The sequence below is a fragment of the Notothenia rossii genome (genome assembly GCF_949606895.1).
Source record: "Notothenia rossii genome assembly, chromosome: 1".
NCBI classification, from domain to species: domain Eukaryota; kingdom Metazoa; phylum Chordata; class Actinopteri; order Perciformes; family Nototheniidae; genus Notothenia; species Notothenia rossii.
The window spans coordinates 2,306,177-2,325,250 of record NC_136912.1 but is presented as its reverse complement, the minus strand read 5'-3'; the positions used below and the strand labels follow the sequence as shown (position 1 = coordinate 2,325,250).

Genomic DNA, 19,074 nt, shown 5'->3' with positions numbered 1-19,074 from the left:
GAAGAGACCGAGGGGTAGACCTAGGACCAGGTGGAGGGATTATATCTCTTCTCTGGCCTGGGAGCGCCTTGGGACCCCCCAGTCAGAGCTGGTTGATGTGGCCAGGGAAAGGAACGTTTGGGGCTCTCTGCTGGAACTGCTACCTCCACGACCCGACCACGGATAAGCGGGAGAAGATGGATGGATGGATGGATGGAATATGTTGTGTCCGTGTCCTCCTTCTCTAAAAACGTAGTGCCACATCATGAGCATGCAACCAACCAGTGGACATTTTGAAACGCCTGCTAAAGACACATCTTTTTAGATTAGCTTTTTATGAGCAACCCCCCACTTCGAGCTGCATGTGATGTATTTCATTACATCACATGTCACTTGTTAGACACTTTTATCCAAAGAGACTTCCATACTCAATACTGAGGGCAATCCCCACAGGAGCACTTTGGGGTGAAGTGTCTCAGGGACACAACGACATGCTGACTGCAGTGGGGTTTGAACCTGTGACCTCCTGATCCCAACACCAAGGCCCTATCCACTGCGCCACACGCCTCATGTATGGAAAGTGCTATACGAAAAAGGAACATGTTTCTGTTGTGAGCGCAGCGACTACTGTCGGAGCCTGAATACGCACGTGATCTCAGCAACTTCAACATTTCATAGATGGAGTATTTTGTCTTTGTTTGCAGTGATTTTGCATCAGGGTTTCCCACACATAGACTATACTTGGGCGGGCCGTCCAGGTATATTAACGGCCGCCCAAGTATATTTCGCGACCCATTTAGGTTTTTTTTTTTATTCGTCTGCGACCATGACGCCATCCGCGATCGATTAATTTGTGGACAATGATCCCTCGCTCTACGCCTCCTGTACCCAGTCCCGGACGGGCCATTGGGAGGACCGGGGGGTTTCCCGATGGCCTGGCCTGTTAAGTGGCCTGCCTCACACAGGGTGACTGGCTGTCTACATGATGTGGCCTGCCGACATGGCCACTATACAGATCATAAATCAAAGCCCTTGATTGGTCTCTGTGTGTCATTGAAGCTCGGGATAACCTCAGCTCAGGTGAGGTAGAGGACTCTCTGAGTGTTTAGATAGTTAACTTAGTCTAAGTTCTCAGTGGGACTCCAACGGTTTGGTCACCATTTATGTAAACACATATTTCCATTTGAGGGTGTGAGTGTTTTTTCATATTGGATATGTTATTGGTTATGGCCCTGATTTTATGATTATTGAAATGCATACAGTCTGTTTCATATGGGTGTTTCCATAGATCCAGTCTCTTTATATTCCCCTCAAAGCACACCAGATTGATGCATTTAACGCCAACATTTAAAAATGCCCCTGGACCCCCCTAGAGAATTTGAGGTCCACCCCCACTCAAAATCACATTGATAGGTTCCTAAATACATTTACTATTTCAAAAAAAAAATAGTAACCCATGTCCATCTGTTTATTTGTGGGTAGTAGATTTAAACTATAGGGCTATCACTATGGGCCCTGCCTGTACCTGTTCGCTCTGCCATCATGTGACGGGTCTGCTAACAAGCGACTAACAGAAAGGTTCATTTTGTTGCACGTCACCTCAACCCCACCCCCCCGCTACCACCACCCCCCCAAGTATATTTCAAATCTGTGGGAAACACTGTGCATCGTGCTGTTCGTCCCCCTGACAAGATGGGGCATGACGTCATTCTGTTAGATGAGTGTCGTAGGAGCCTTTCCCTTTATGTGTATTATTTATTTCATTGGAGTGTGTTACTCCAGCTATAGCGTGGTTGATTGAAGCATACGGTCATTAGACCTTGATTTGTTGGCAGCGTGTGACACTATAGCTTGGTTCCTTATTTCTCTTTTTCGTATTTTAAGTACCAGTTTAAGTCGGGAAAAGTTTGTTTGAAAACGTTTGCATGACCTGTTGGAATACACAGTCATTATTTTATTTTTCAATCGTTAGAAAAGTGTCAAAATAACTATAATTTCACGGGAAATGGTTAGAGATATTTACAAATATCTGACTACCTTTAAATCCAGGCTGAAGACGCACTACTCACATCTCACACTGCGCTGTAACCTTTATTCATGTCCCTGTGTTATTCTTTGCTTTTGAATGTTTCTAATGTATTTGATGCTCTTAATGTCTTTCATTTCTGTAAAGCACTTTGATTGCCTTGTGTTGAAAAGTGCTCTATAAATAAACTTTTCTTTTCTCTCAACAACAAGCATCTTATCATCTGTCAGAAATGGATATTGAGGTCACTAAAAGTGTGTAACTGCCGGTCCCTGGTGGGTAGATTAAGCTTTTCTCTGTCGAGTCTCAGAGCTTCGTGTCTCAGAGCTTCGAGTCTCAGAGCTTCGTGTCTCAGAGCTTCGTGTCTCAGAGCTTCGGGTCTCAGAGCTTCGAGTCTCAGAGCTTCGAGTCTCAGAGCTTCGAGTCTCAGAGCTTCGTGTCTCAGAGCTTCGTGTCTCAGAGCTTCGTGTCTCAGAGCTTCGAGTCTCAGAGCTTCGGGTCTCAGAGCTTCGAGTCTCAGAGCTTCGAGTCTCAGAGCTTCGTGTCTCAGAGCTTCGTGTCTCAGAGCTTCGAGTCTCAGAGCTTCGAGTCTCAGAGCTTCGAGTCTCAGAGCTTCGAGTCTCAGAGCTTCGTGTCTCAGAGCTTCGAGTCTCAGAGCTTCGTGTCTCAGAGCTTCGTGTCTCAGAGCTTCGAGTCTCAGAGCTTCGAGTCTCAGAGCTTCGTGTCTCAGAGCTTCGTGTCTCAGAACGTCTCACCTGAAGCGCAGGTGTCCGTCCTCGTTGGGATGGATCTGACTTCCTTTCCCGTCCGAGCCGTACACACAGTTTGTTGCTGTCCCGACGCCACACATCTCACACAGCGGCAGGTCGTCTGTCCAGCTCTGATGCTGAGAGGGGAAGATATATAATATAAATATTAAAAAGGTCAACAGATTCTAAGTCTCAGAACTGAGTAAAACATATACCGAGCGACAGAGGTGGGAAGTAGTGGAGTACAAATACTTTGTTTCTGTACTTGAGTACATGTTTCTGCTATCAGTACTTTACTCCACTACTTATTTTTCTGATGACTTCTTACTTTCTACTTCTAACATGTTGAACACAAATACCTGTACTTTATACTTCTAACATGTTGAACACAAATACCTGTACTTTCTACTTCTAACATGTTGAACTCAAATACCTGTACTTTCTACTTCTTACATGTTGAACTCAAATACCTGTACTTTCTACTTCTCACATGTTGAACACAAATACCTGTACTTTCTACTTCTTACATGTTGAACTCAAATACCTGTACTTTCTACTTCTTACATGTTGAACACAAATACCTGTACTTTCTACTTCTTACATGTTGAACTCAAATACCTGTACTTTCTACTTCTAACATGTTGAACACAAATACCTGTACTTTCTACTTCTTACATGTTGAACTCAAATACCTGTACTTTCTACTTCTTACATGTTGAACACAAATACCTGTACTTTCTACTTCTCACATGTTGAACACAAATACCTGTACTTTCTACTTCTAACATGTTGAACACAAATACCTGTACTTTCTACTTCTTACATGTTGAACACAAATACCTGTACTTTCTACTTCTCACATGTTGAACTCAAATACCTGTACTTTCTACTTCTTACATGTTGAACACAAATACCTGTACTTTCTACTTCTTACATGTTGAACACAAATACCTGTACTTTCTACTTCTTACATGTTGAACACAAATACCTGTACTTTCTACTTCTCTCATTTTCCAAACAGGCTGGTTCCTTTAGTCTGAATGTGTGTTTGGTGGCGTGATCATTATTATTTAGAGTCATTGCGTGCCTATTGATTTGAACACGATCCGTGTATCCATCATTTCCTGGTCTTCTCTAAAGAAGAGGGACCAATGAAAACGCTGTCATGTTGCCGTTGTTCAGCATGGAAACATTCATTAGCTAACAATGACATTATTGTTCTTCTGTACTTCTACTTGAGTAAAGGATTTGTGGACTTTAGCCACCTCTGCCGAGCTATGAACAGTCAACTCCCGTAACGTATTCAGTTTATTCATCCTATTACTAGTAAGTTGAGCCGACTTCTCCTGGTTTTGCATTTTTAAATTATGATTCATTATTGTAGGTTAAGCTACCTAAATAAAAACTTCACCAAATGAGACATTTTGGTGAATATTCAAACAACCTAATACTTTGGTTCTGTAATGCAGGACATGTACACTGTAGTATTTCTAATTGTACTTAAGTAAAATGATATTTTTGCACTTTGTGATTGTTTGTGTTCCTTATTGACAGAGGTGTAAAATATGCACAATGACTACTTTTACTTTTGGTACTTTCACTATATTTTGATAATAATACTTTTCTACTTTTACTTGAGGAACATTTTGAATGCAGGACTTTTACTGTAACAGAGTATTCCTACACTCTGGTACTTCTACTTTTACTCAAGTACAAGATCTGAGTACTTTTACTTTTACTCAAGTACAATATCTGAATACTTCTACTTTTACTCAAGTACAAGGTCTGAGTACTTCTACTTTTACTCAATTACAAGATCTGAGTACTTCTACTTTTACTCAATTACAAGATCTGAGTACTTCTACTTTTACTCAAGTACAGGATCTGAGTACTTCTACTTTTACTCAAGTACCAGATCTGAGTACTTCTACTTTTACTCAATTACAAGGTCTGAGTACTTCTACTTTTACTCAAGTACAAGATCTGAGTACTTCTACTTTTACTCAAGTACAAGATCTGAGTACTTCTACTTTTACTAAAGAACAAGATCTGAGTACTTCTACTTTTACTAAAGAACAAGATCTGAGTACTTCTACTTTTACTCAAGTACAAGATCTGAGTACTTCTACTTTTACTCAATAACAAGATCTGAGTACTTCTACTTTTACTCAAGTACAAGATCTGAGTACTTCTACTTTTACTCAAGTACAAGATCTGAGTACTTCTACTTTTACTCAAGTACAAGATCTGAGTACTTCTAATTTTACTCAAGTACACGATCTGAGTAATTCTCCCTCTGATACTTTCTCTCTCAGTGTCAGGTATCTGGTTCTATACTCAATGGACAGACAAAGAAGTGAAATATCATTTAATTAAAGCCTCGTTATGAACTGATCCATTATAGTCCTGTATGTACCCTAATATGAAAAATACTTTAAAATGCAATCATAATCCTTAGAAAAAGAGCCATTACACAGGAAATAGACAAACCTCCTACTACTGTTCATCGCTCGGTAAATGTGTTACACCGATCTGAGGCTCACAATCTCTTTAAAAGTTTAAAAGTTTCTTCCTCATAATCTTTGCACTTTGTGATTGTTTATGGGACTATAAAGAATCACTACGGTTTACAACGAGGTTTATTTAAAGGATATTTCACCTAATATCGTTGACATTGTCTCTACATTGAGTAGTTAGATCCACAGCCCTCAGACTGATAGAGGGAGTTTCAATACCGAACACAATCACAAAGTGCAGAGTTTAGGAGGAAAAAGCCTCAAAGGTAAACCGATTAGCAGTCTCAGAAATGAATAAAACATACACCGAGATGTGGACAGTTAAACCCCGTAACATAATCAGTTTATTCATCCTATTTCTAGTTATATAAGTCGACTTTTCCTGGGTTTTAGACACTAATAAATCCCATTAAAGTTAGCAAAGCTAGCTAACTGTTAGCAAACCACAAGAAAAACTCATCTAAACTAGCTGTCATTAGCATCCTTAAACACCGACAAACAGAAGAAGACCAACCCAGCCGACCACATAGGGAGATAAGGGAGACTTAAGCACTCTTTATGGGTATTTTAACATCAACATTTATGTAATAAAGAAGGTTTAAAAGGAGGTTTTTCTCACGCTTTGCATCAAATTCCTCCGCTGGGCCGCCATGTTGAACTCGTTGCGTTCACGGACTTATTTGAAAGTCTGAACTTCCAACTTCAATGCAGAAAAAAACCTAACTTCCTTCTTTTAAGTGCAAAACAATATAATTTGATTTGATTTGTTTGTTCAGGTGTTGGCAAGTACTTCTACATGCCTTTTGTGTTGTGTTCATCTCGTTTATGTATCGTTGTATACAAGATTACTAAACAATAATCATCTTTTCCCTAATTTCCGATAGCCCTTTAACGCAGCATCCTTGTAATTTCGTAAAACTTGGTATTTTATGTTTTTTATTTCCGTGTGTTTTCTCTACATTTAATATTTTAAAAGGTTACATGATGACACCGACTGAGTTCATTTAAAAAAAAAAAAGGTTCAAAGAAACAAACAGCCATCACTTCCGTGTTGTTGTCACGCTGGATTTATTTGACAATACCGCCACCCAATGGGATTGTTATAAATGACAATAATAAACCACATGTATGGCATTATATTACATTCCATGTTACTTGTTACATGCTGTTATCCAAAGCGACTTACATACATTCACCAAAACCAGAATATGGCCACTCTGGTTTAAACTGTCTTTTTTTTATCATGAAAATGTCAGTAATGGACTCAGCATCCTCAATAACCCCCAAGAACCATTGCAAGATTGCACAAAAAGGCCACGCCGTTTTATAAACAATAGCCCCAACATATGCAATTTAGCAACCATTACATTACATATCATTTAGCTGATGCTTTTATGCAAAGCGACTAACAATAAGTGCAAAAACCATAAATAATCAAACTCCGAACAAGAAGGGAAGTGCAGATCTATTCACTTCAAGCAAGATCATACCATAGTAAGTGCTGCTGAATTAGTTAGAGGGCCTGAATTAACTCAATAAGTGCTTTTTGTTGTTGTTGCAATAACTTAATTGCTAAGGTACAGTCATGATAGATGCGTTTTCAGTTTGCTGCGGAAGATATGCAGAGTTTCTGCTGTCCTGATGTCAACGGGAGCTCATTCCATCCTTTAGGAGCCAGGACAGCAAACAGGTGTGTTTGTGAGGGGAGTCCAACTCCCAGAGATGGAGTAGTTGTTCACAGCTTCGATGTGCTGGGGACCCGTACATATCATAACACTTTGGGGTACTCAACATTTCAGGGTACACAACAGGACTCAATGAGAAGCTAACTTTAATGTATTTATTTTTGGAATGCTCTAATATGACTAAACTGTATTCTGAGTCATTTGAGAGTCAGAGTGTGCCATGAGTTTCTTACGGGGGATTTAAAAGAGGGTCGGGGGGGAGGAAGTCACCAGCGGATTGAGGTTGAGAACCACTGGAGTACACCATTTTATAGAGAGAGGCATCATATTAAACATGTCTGCTGGAAAGAGATGGTACCCAACACCTCATGGTGAAACTCAACATTAAAAAATATAAAATACCCTCATACTGGGGACCCGCTTTACATTTATATCATAACACTTTGGGGTACTCAACATTTCCGGGTTCACAGCAGGAATCTCTGAGCTGCACATTTTAATGCATTGCTTTTGGGAATATGCTCTAATCCAGGGACGTGCACAGGTACGGGCTAATGTTGCCCAGGCAACAGCCCGTTTGCCATTTTTGTCTGACCTGCCCATCCGGAGAGAGCAGTTTTTATTTTGTTTCTATTGTGGCCGAATCAACATGATAAACCCACAATTAGTAGCCTATTGTAGCGTCTCACTGCGGAAACACACCTTTTCAGCGATGTCATCTGCCCCCAGTCACGTGACTTTGTTTACAATCTGACAGCTGGAAGCAAAGGAAAGCACTCCGGCCTCATATGGCTATGGTGATCATACCAAATGCCTGCCTGGCGTTAGAGTATAAGGGACAAATCAGGGGACTTTACTTCCTCTTGACACCGTCGGTTATTTACCAAAAAAACACCTACATATAGTTGTTAGTGTGCTTCTGTCTTTCTGTGTATTTTACTCTGCTCCGTAAACTCCCTCGGTGGGGCCGCTCACTCTCTTTTCTTGATCACCCTTTCACGGAGAACACTTCACCGTCCCGCTTCATTGTAGGATTTCTGCCACTTCAGTTTGACCATCTCTGTTATTAAATTATGGAATACTCAATAAATAAGTAATTAGATACCTTACGGTTACTGCGCTCATAAAGAATGATAAGAATAAGGTGAATTGAACTGGTTTCATTAGTGATTTTATTTAAGGCAATTAGCCTAGTTAGAAGCCCTATTTCATCAGTATGTCTGCACAGCAGTTACAATGGTCAAACTACATTAAAACAGAATTGTCCCCATTTTTTCTTTAATAGTTACCAACATTAGATATGTTAATGAGATATGGACCGCACAACTAAAAATGTGCCTGAATAACGAATTTAGCAGTGGACATAAAAGTCAACTGAGTGTCACTTGCAATGACAGTGTTGTGTTTTTATGTTATGAACCTTTTACATTAAAAACAAGTTAGAATTTTAAAAAGGTCTTGTGTGTTTTTTCCAGGGGGGGGGGGGGGGGGGGGGGAGGCCCTTTTTCCAGTTTAGAGCAATAGCCCCTCCAAATGTCTGTGCACGTCCCTGCTCTAATCGGATCTTCACTGCAGAATGCAACCTTTCTTTAGGACATTTCCCCTCGTGGACCTGAAAGACAAACAGGAAAACACTTTTATTATATAACCAACAATCACTCTAAAGTTTAAACAGAGGTCTTGTAAGAAAATCCTCTAGTTAAGAATAAATAAATATCTACTTTTTTGAAGTAGTTGTAACAGTGTCTGCTCATGTTATAGGATTACCTGTATGAAGATGTAGGGGTGTGTTCGGGTGAGAAGGAAATGGAGCCTGGAATTATGAAAGCTCAAGTTATTTATTTTAATAGAACCAGCCAATCGCAGCACATTAGGGCTGGTATGAAATATATTTGTTAATTTTTGGTTTTAAATATATTTATGTTTCTTCTCTACATATTTATTTTAAAGAAAAGCTTTAAGTGAAATTGACTGTTTGTTTTTTATGGAGAATATACCGTCAGTTCATCCAATTTTCACTTCCTGTTTGACACCCGAGTCTCCTGAAAGAATAATGATAATCAAACATCAAGAGAGAGAAACATTAGCAGCTAAAATGTTTGAAGAGAGCTGAAACAAGATGGATTAGATACATTTTAAGATCAGACTTTAATGTTGAATAGTCTGATGAATGGAGGATATGGTTTCAATACTCACATCTCTTCTGCTTCTTGGCTTGGATCGTCTCGTCATTGATCCTGTAGGGATGAACACAACCCGACAGTTATGGATTAAAATAAGTGTTTGTGCTTTGAGTCAGCTTCAGAGTCCTGACTGATCTCATGCTTTACATCCCATCATATCTTCTCTGCAAACACTACGACTGACTGCCTCAGCTCTCAGCTAACAGGAAATAACTGCTCTTTAGTCTAGAAACAAAAGCATGACAGGAGAACCAAGCAGACTCACTCCTCTGTACAATCCTGTACATCCATTAAAAAGTAGCTTACCTACTAAAATGTGGGTTTGCACTTAAAGCTCACATAATGTTTGTGGAAGAATTAAAGAAAATAAATGAGAAACTGCAGGTAGCAAGATGAGTTGTGCTAAGCTAGGCTACGTCTGGAAAGAAGAACTGGAGGGATTACTCAGTGTGAGAACACATCAACCCCTGAATACAAAACGAGAGAGTCGACCCCTCACTGACCTGAGAGTCTCCAGTCTGCAGTCTGGACTCTCCAGAAGATCTCTCAGCAGCTTCACTCCTGAATCCTGCAGATTGTTGAGATGCAGGTCCAGATCTCTCAGATGGGAGGGGTTGGACTTCAGAGCTGAGTCCAGAGCAGCACAGCTGATCTCTGACATCTTGCAGTTACTCAGTCTGAATAAAGAAAACATGATGTAAGTTTAAACTAATTAGTCAGCATCATGGAGCTTCATACAGGACTGTCTCAGAAAATTAGAATATTGTGATAAAGTTCTTTATTTTCTGTAATGCAATTAAAAAAACAAAAATGTCATACATTCTGGATTCATTACAAATCAACTGAAATATTGCAAGCCTTTTATTATTTTAATATTGCTGATTATGGCATACAGCTTAAGAAAACTCAAATATCCTATCTCTAAATATTAGAATATCATGAAAAAGTATACTAGTAGGGTGTTCAACGAATCACTTGAATCGTCTAATTAACTCGAAACACCTGCAAGGGTTTCCTGAGCCTTGAAAAACACTCAGCTTGGTTCAGTAAACTAAATCACAAGTATGGGGAAGACTGCTGATCTGACTGCTGTCCAGAGGACCGTCATTGACACCCTCCATCAGGAGGGTAAGACACAAAAAGAAATTTCTCAAAGAGCAAGCTGTTCACAGAGTGCAGTTTCAAAGCACATCCACAAAAAGTCTGTTGGAAGGGGGAAATGTGGCAGGAAACGCTGCACAACCAAGAGAGATGACCGCAGCCTTAACAGCATTGTGAAGAAGAGTCGCTTCCAGAATTTGGGGGAGCTTCAAAGACAGTGGACTGAAGCTGGAGTCCAGGTATCAAAAGTCACTGTTCACAGACGTGTCCGGGAAATGGGCTACAATAGCCGTATTCCCATGGTCAAGCCACTTCTGAACTCAAGACAACGGAAGAGGCGTCTGACTTGGGCTAAGGAAAAGAAGCACTGGACAGTTGCACAGTGGTCCAAAGTGCTCTTTTCAGACGAAAGCAAGTTTTGTATTTCATTTGGAAGTCAAGGCGCCAGAGTCTGGAGAAAGGCTGGAGAGGAGCAAAATCCAAGTTGCTTGAAATCCAGTGTGAAGTTCCCACAGTCAGCGATGGTTTGGGGAGCCATGTCAGCTGCTGGTGTTGGTCCACTGTGTTTCATCAAGCCCAGAGTAAATGCAGCTGTGTACCAAGAGATTTTAGAGCACTACATGCTTCCGTCTGCTGAAAAGCTCTATGGAGATGAGGAATTCATTTTCCAGCATGATCTGGCACCTGCCCACAGTGCCAAAACCACCAGTAACTGGTGTACTGACCATGGCATTACTGTCCTCGATTGGCCTGCAAATTCCCCTGACCTGAACCCCATAGAGAATATGTGGGGTATTGTGAAGAAGAAGCTGAAAGACACCAGACCCAACAATGCTAATGAGCTAAAGGCCGCTATTGAAGCATCCTGGGCATCCATAACACCTCAGCAATGCCACAGGCTGATTGCCTCCATGCCACGCCGCATTGATGCAGTAATCCGTGCAAAAGGATTCCCAACCAAGTACTGAGTGCATTAATGGACATTTTCAAATGTTTGATTGTGTTTTGCTGTTATAAATCTTTTTTTTTTTACTTGGTCTGAGGAACTATTCTAATTTTTAGAGATAGGATTTTTGAGTTTTCTTAAGCTGTATGCCATAATCAGCAATATTAAAATAATAAAAGGCTTGCAATATTTCAGTTGATTTGTAATGAATCCAGAATGTATGACATTTTAGTTTTTTTAAATTGCATTACAGAAAATAAAGAACTTTATCACAATATTCTAATTTTCTGAGACAGTCCTGTAGACATGTAGAAAAGGCAAATACTGAATATAATCTAAGTTATGTTTGATAGTTTTAATAGAAACATTTATTAATTAGTCTTTTATATAATTTATTACAAAACACGATGGAGACTGAGATTAATTTCAGGTGTTTAAGAGGTTCAGAGTGAATTATACAGTGAAGGGTTTTTCTTGTTATATTTAAATGTATAGATCAACATGGCTGTAACGTACACTTCAAATACCCGAGAACCTGCAGAAATGTATGGGAAGTGTAAAGGCCTATACCTCAATATTGCAAGGGGCCAGGAAGCTGATACTTGAACTGTGTCATGCCCCCAGCCCATTAATTGAGTGTCTCGAATTTGGAGATGATTGGAGAACCTTAGATTTGTTGACCTTTTCAAACTCACTCGTTTTTTCCTGAAAAATATGTCAAAAATAAAGTTGCTCCGATTTGCATGAAAGTTGGTGTACTTGGAAAAATGGCATCACATAAATTCAAAGCCCTTGGCATCTTTAAGATATGACCTTGTGTATTTCAAATACGTCAAGTCATGTAGTGAGGAAGGGTATTTCACATCGCCTCAAATGGAGATCAGTGAGGTCTCAGAAGTTACGTGATAAGTGATTTTGGAACAACAACGTCCATCCGACACCCCTTTCTCTGCCTCTGCTTTCCCCCTGGGCCATCCTCCCGGATAACTCACGTAACTTATTTAGTTGGACAACATTTTTTTTAAACAAGTATATATAAATGTTATCATTTCATCATGATTTTCATTTTAAAAACATTTTATGCTACAAATATAACAATAAAACAACAGGTTGGTAATACTTGAACACCATTGCAACAAAGCCATTGACTGATCATCCTTAATTAAGGATTAATTGTACTGTAAAAACAAATTGAATAAAGGTCACTGTGTTTCTTTACTGTTCTGCATTTTAACTGTAATTTAACTTTTACTGTAATCTGCTTTGCTTCTTTACTGACTTCAAATGTGTTTCTTTGCTCTCTAAACAACTGTGATTATTACTGGGTGCGTGTCACGATTCTTATGTTATGTCACGTTTTTGTTTTGTATGTCTAGGTTTGGGTTTATTTTGCTGTTCTGTTCTCCCTGTTTCATGTTTTCCTCCTGGTTTCTTGTCTGGTCCTTCTCCCTGTGTTTTCCTCCCTGTCGTTAGTTTCCCTGGTGTGTCTGATTGTCTGATTGTGTTCACCTGTTTCCCCTGTGTTTCTCCCTCCTTTACCCAGCTGTTTCTTGTTCCTTGATTACCCCTCCCTGTATTTAGTCTTGTCCTTTCTTGTGTTTCCTGGTCGGTTCATTGTTTGTTTGTCCTCCCTTCGAGTCACGTGTCATGTTTTTCTCTCCGGTTTTCCTCCATGTTTTTCACGGTCAGTTTTTGTGTTATTGTTTTCCTGAGCTACCGTTTTGATTCATGCCATGTTTTGTTATCAGCTTTTAAATAAAGCTCGTTTTTTGTTTCTAAACCTTTTTCCGTTTTTGTAGTCTGCATTTGTGTCCTACCTTTTCCGCGATCTTACGGAGATCATAACTGTGCGCTCATGTAGTTAATAAAGAACAGGTTGGATTATCAGGTAACATAAACTGAATCCTCTTCAGGTCAGTTTACAGTAGAAACAGACTCTTACTCTGTGTCTGAGGGTCCAGGTTCATTACTGAAGTTCATGGGTAACACTTTAGACCGGTCACTCTTCAGAGACAGACAGCTGGAGAATGGAGACTCTGCTCTCTGTCTGTGGAAACAACACATGTTTTACACACATCATTAGTTCATTTAAAGAGCAGCTTTTGTCCTCTGTCTGTTCACCTGATTAAACATGGTTAGACTGTTTGAGTCGTGCTTGTGGGTTTCTGCTGTTACAATTCATGTTTGAAATGTTTTACAAAGTCGTATCTTCACTATTATTTACTATCATTGATGGATGGAGCAAGAGTTCAATTGAACTTTGTTGCTGTACTCTACTAAGTTTCTTTACTGCGATCATTAAAACAAGTTTAGATTATGAGATAATATAAAAACTGAATCCTCTTCAGGTCAGTTTACAGAAACAGACTCTTACTTTGTGTCTGAGGGTCCAGGTTCATCACTGAAGACTAGAGGTGTTCCCATAGACCGGTCACTCTTCAGAGACAGACAGCTGGAGACTGGAGATCTGTCCTCTTCCTCATCTTTTAAATCACTCATCTTCTCCAGTCTGAGAGATACACCAGTAACACTGGACACACACACACACGCACACACACACACACACACACACACACACACACACACACACACACACACACACACACACACACACAGATACACACACACACACACACACACACACACACACACACACACACACACACACACACACACACACACACACACACACACAGACACACACACACACACACACACACACACACACACACACACACACACACACACACACACACACACACACACACACACACACACACAGATACACACACACACACACAGACAGACAGACAGACAGACAGACAGACAGACAGACACACACACACACACAGACAGACAGACGCACACACACACACACACACACACACACACACACACACACACATTATAATAACACACTTGTTTCAATCAAAACCATCATAATAATAAACTTGGTTAAAACACAACAGTCAGTCAGACTTCAGACAGGCTGCTACATGTTGACTGTGCTGGGCGGTTACACGTTATGTAACTCAGATGAATCAGAAACCAGGTAATTGAAAACACTTTTGCAGAAGTCTCATTGGACTCTAGGGCGCTGATTTTTTATCAAGAAGTTATGCTCTGACATCAGTTTAACAGAGTAAATAATGTGTTAAAAGCAGAGCCTGGTGTTAACACTCTCCCTGTTGTCCTCCTCCTCTCGGTCGAAGTGTAAAATGGCGTCTGGCAGTCTGACTTAATTCTTTAACTTGAACACCCTCACCTGTCTGCAGCTCCTCCTCCCTTTGATTCATGACCAGCCTCATCAGAGGAATGTGAACATACAGGTATTATATTCAGTAAGATAGAAATAGACATCCTGCAAGTAAACATCCTGCATTAAAACCCTTTCTAAAGTTAAAGTGTGTAGGTATTTAAGAGCTCTACTGTTAAATGTGCATTACATTATTCCCTATTATATATACAGGACTGTCTCAGAAAATTAGAATATTGTGATAAAGTTCTTTATTTTCTGTAATGCAATTAAAAAAACAAAAATGTCATACATTCTGGATTCATTACAAATCAACTGAAATATTGCAAGCCTTTTATTATTTTAATATTGCTGATTATGGCATACAGCTTAAGAAAACTCAAAAATCCTATCTCTAAAAATTAGAATAGTTCCTCAGACCAAGTAAAAAAAAAAGATTTATAACAGCAAAACACAATCAAACATTTGAAAATGTCCATGAATGCACTCAGTACTTGGTTGGGAATCCTTTTGCATGGATTACTGCATCAATGCGGCGTGGCATGGAGGCAATCAGCCTGTGGCATTGCTGAGGTGTTATGGATGCCCAGGATGCTTCAATAGCGGCCTTTAGCTCATTAGCATTGTTGGGTCTGGTGTCTTTCAGCTTCTTCTTCACAATACCCCACATATTCTCTATGGGGTTCAGGTCAGGGGAATTTGCAGGCCAATCGAGGACAGTAATGCCATGGTCAGTACACCAGTTACTGGTGGTTTTGGCACTGTGGGCAGGTGCCAGATCATGCTGGAAAATGAATTCCTCATCTCCATAGAGCTTTTCAGCAGACGGAAGCATGTAGTGCTCTAAAATCTCTTGGTACACAGCTGCATTTACTCTGGGCTTGATGAAACACAGTGGACCAACACCAGCAGCTGACATGGCTCCCCAAACCATCGCTGACTGTGGGAACTTCACACTGGATTTCAAGCAACTTGGATTTTGCTCCTCTCCAGCCTTTCTCCAGACTCTGGCGCCTTGACTTCCAAATGAAATACAAAACTTGCTTTCGTCTGAAAAGAGGACTTTGGACCACTGTGCAACTGTCCAGTGCTTCTTTTCCTTAGCCCAAGTCAGACGCCTCTTCCGTTGTCTTGAGTTCAGAAGTGGCTTGACCATGGGAATACGGCTATTGTAGCCCATTTCCCGGACACGTCTGTGAACAGTGACTTTTGATACCTGGACTCCAGCTTCAGTCCACTGTCTTTGAAGCTCCCCCAAATTCTGGAAGCGACTCTTCTTCACAATGCTGTTAAGGCTGCGGTCATCTCTCTTGGTTGTGCAGCGTTTCCTGCCACATTTCCCCCTTCCAACAGACTTTTTGTGGATGTGCTTTGAAACTGCACTCTGTGAACAGCTTGCTCTTTGAGAAATTTCTTTTTGTGTCTTACCCTCCTGATGGAGGGTGTCAATGACGGTCCTCTGGACAGCAGTCAGATCAGCAGTCTTCCCCATACTTGTGATTTAGTTTACTGAACCAAGCTGAGTGTTTTTCAAGGCTCAGGAAACCCTTGCAGGTGTTTCGAGTTAATTAGACGATTCAAGTGATTCGTTAAACACCCTACTAGTATACTTTTTCATGATATTCTAATATTTAGAGATAGGATATTTGAGTTTTCTTAAGCTGTATGCCATAATCAGCAATATTAAAATAATAAAAGGCTTGCAATATTTCAGTTGATTTGTAATGAATCCAGAATGTATGACATTTTTGTTTTTTTAATTGCATTACAGAAAATAAAGAACTTTATCACAATATTCTAATTTTCTGAGACAGTCCTGTATAATGCAATTTTTTGTAATTATTTGAATAGAAATATAAAAGTTTTTTTTTTTCTCAATTTACATTTAATTATATATCGTTTTTCAAATTTGTTTTTATTTATTATTTTTCATGTTTTTATTATATATTTTTTTAAATATTTGTTTAATATTATTATTGTAATATATTCTGTATTACCTTCGTTTCAAATGTCATTCGTTCGTACAGTAATTCAGTGGCGGCTGGTGGAATTTTTTCACTACCTGATATCTCTTGTCAAAGCATATCATAGTCATACCTTCACAAGTTCCTGACTTGTTCAGGCAAATGGAGCTTGCCTGAACAAGTCAGGAGTGAAATCAATCTGTTCCCTCTGCCAAGGACAAGCAACAAGAGGAATCAAAACAAGAGAAAGACACAACACATCGCTCAGACACACACACACACACACACACACACACACACACACACACACACACACACACACCTTCACAGACACTGTGTGAGACTCCATCCCATCCCCTAAAGTACTTCAACATTAGTTAACAGTCTCCCCAAAACCTTAAAAATCATTATGAATCATAGTGCTAATACACAATAAAGAGGTTGTTTAACACGCAACATACAACATTTAATAATTATATGAAGTACTTACCAGAGTTTTTCAGGATCAGATCCAGGTCAGGAAAACGCAGAGAAGAAATGCCAGGGTGGTTCATCATCACCTTTCTCTTGCTGTAGAAACTAGATATCCTTATAAACCCTTAGCCAGGTCAATGGCTCAAAAAATCAATCAATCAATCAATCAATGTTTATTTATATAGCCCAATATCACAAATGTTACATTTGTCTCAGTGGACTTCACAGTTTGTACAGAATATCAGTATGACAATACGACACCCTCTGTCCTTAGACCCTCACATCGTACAAGGAAAAACTTCCAGAGAAAACCCCACAGTTTAAAGGGAAAAATGGGAGAAACCTCAGGGAGAGCAACAGAGGAGGGATCCCTCTCCCAGGACGGACAGACGTGCAATAGATGCCGTGTGTAAATTGAAAAGATAATACATTTGCAACATAGGTAGTCCAAATGTTTTGAAATGCATGTGTGTATAATAAGAAGATGAATCCACGAGGATATCCATCCAGGACTTATGATCCAGGACCACAGCCACGACTCAAGATCCAGGACTCGCAATCCATGACACAGGACTGCAGGATCATCCATGACTCCGGATCCCGGCGTATATAGACACCAAAAAGAAAGAAATTTGGGGAAGCTGGGTTAATCGGACCATGAGAGTACACAGGTATAGACAGAGAGAAGGAAGAAGTAAGATGTCCCCCGACAAACTAAGCCTATATCAGCAAAACTAGGGTCTGAATCTAATCAGCCCTAACTATAAGCTTTATCAAAAAGGAAGGTCTTAAGCGCACTCTTAAAAACGGATAGGGTGTCTGCCGTCCGAACACAAACTGGAAGCTGATTCCACAAAAGTGGAGCTTGATAAGAAAAGGCTCTGGCTCCCATTGTACTTTTAGAGACTCTAGGAACAACCAACAACCCTGCATTCTTGGAACGCAATGCCCTAGTAGGACAGTAGGGTATAATGAGTTCTTTAAGGTAAGATGGCGCCTGCCCATTAAGGGCTTTGTAGGCGAGAAGAAGAATTTTAAATTCTATCCTGTGTTCTATAGGGAGCCAGTGTAAGGCAGCCAGAACAGGAGTAATGTGGTCCCTTTTCCTAACTCTGGTTAGTACACGAGCTGCAGCATTTTGAATCAGCTGAAGCGACTTGACTGACTTCTTGATACACCCTGATAATAAGGAGTTACAATAATCCAGCCTTGAAGTAACAAATGCATGGACTAGTTCCTCTGCATCGTTTTGAGGCAAGATATGCCTGATTTTTGCAATGTTACGTAGATGGAAGTAGGCGGTCCTTGAAATTGATTTTATGTGGGCGTTAAAGGATAAATCCTGATCAAATATAACACCAAGATTCCTTACAGTCTCACTGGAGGCCAAATTAATGCCATCCATAGTTAATATATCTTTAGATAATTTGTTTCGTAGATTCTTCGGGCCAAGTACAATAACTTCAGTTTTGGTCGTGTTTAACATCAAAAAATGTAAGGTCATCCACGTTTTTAAGTCCTTGAGGCAGTCTTGAATTTTATTTAAAAAAGATTACAACCATCAGTCTAATCCTTGCAATGTAGACAGAGACTTCCTCATAGCTAGTAAACTAATTAACACAAATCATATTAAAACCTTAATCTAATTTAGATAGGACAATAAAGTTTGTATGGTGACTTTAGTATAGTAGAGAGGGGCAGCATTTGCCTGCATCACCGCAGAAGGAAGGAGGCTTTGAGACGAGAGTAGATGTTAGCCCCTTTCTAACGGGAATCTAAGCTGTCTGATGAAGAAGGAAAGTGGTAACATACATCAATACTATTTTTAATTATTATGTTTATGGTGGGCTTTTCTTTAGGGGCTAAAATAAGATTTGATGTATCCCCTGGTCCACAGCAGGGGTTAGGGGAGACCGTCACACACACACACACACACACACGCACGCACACACACACACACACACACACACACACACACACACACACACACACACACACACACACACACACACACACACACACACACACACACACACACACACACACACACACACACACACACACAGACACACACACTAGAGGTGTTCCCATAGACCGGTCACTCTTCAGAGACAGACAGCTGGAGACTGGAGATCTGTCCTCTTCCTAATCTTTTAAATCACTCATCTTCTCCAGTCTGAGAGATAAACCAGTAA

The 19,074-nt window shown here is 40.1% G+C and overlaps 2 protein-coding genes across 3 annotated transcripts in view; both read right to left on the bottom strand.

The window, feature by feature from the left end:
• tab1 (TGF-beta activated kinase 1/MAP3K7 binding protein 1) overlaps window positions 1-5,964 on the bottom strand; it is a 32,077-nt gene extending 26,113 nt beyond the window's left edge. For both annotated transcript variants that reach the window (XM_079657180.1, XM_079657181.1), the window contains exons 1-2: window positions 5,890-5,964; window positions 2,761-2,891 (exon numbers count right to left, since the gene is read on the bottom strand). In XM_079657180.1, coding sequence (XP_079513306.1) covers window positions 2,761-2,891; window positions 5,890-5,922 — 164 coding nt within the window. In that variant the 5' untranslated portion in view covers window positions 5,923-5,964. The remainder of the gene's footprint in view (window positions 1-2,760; window positions 2,892-5,889) is intronic.
• A 357-nt stretch (window positions 5,965-6,321) lies between these two features.
• Window positions 6,322-14,032, bottom strand: LOC307015819 (uncharacterized protein). The gene is made up of 7 exons (XM_079644695.1): window positions 13,560-14,032; window positions 13,128-13,232; window positions 9,642-9,815; window positions 9,152-9,192; window positions 8,953-8,997; window positions 8,723-8,768; window positions 6,322-8,567 (listed from the first exon to the last, which is right to left on the bottom strand). Coding segments are annotated over exons 1-5 (447 nt in total). The 5' UTR covers window positions 13,685-14,032; the 3' UTR covers window positions 6,322-8,567; window positions 8,723-8,768; window positions 8,953-8,995.
• Window positions 14,033-19,074: the final 5,042 nt, after the last annotated feature.

Bases quoted from the DNA above. Each gene is read 5' to 3' on its own strand.
- LOC307015819 (XM_079644695.1), bottom strand. From the start codon at position 13,684: ATGAGTGATTTAAAAGATGAGGAAGAGGACAGATCTCCAGTCTCCAGC. The intron at 13,233-13,559 runs GTAAGAGTCTGT...TTGTTTCCACAG, and splicing joins CCTGGACCCTCAGACACAAA to ACAGAGAGCAGAGTCTCCAT. The intron at 9,193-9,641 runs GTCAGTGAGGGG...TCATCCCTACAG, and splicing joins TGCAGACTGGAGACTCTCAG to GATCAATGACGAGACGATCC.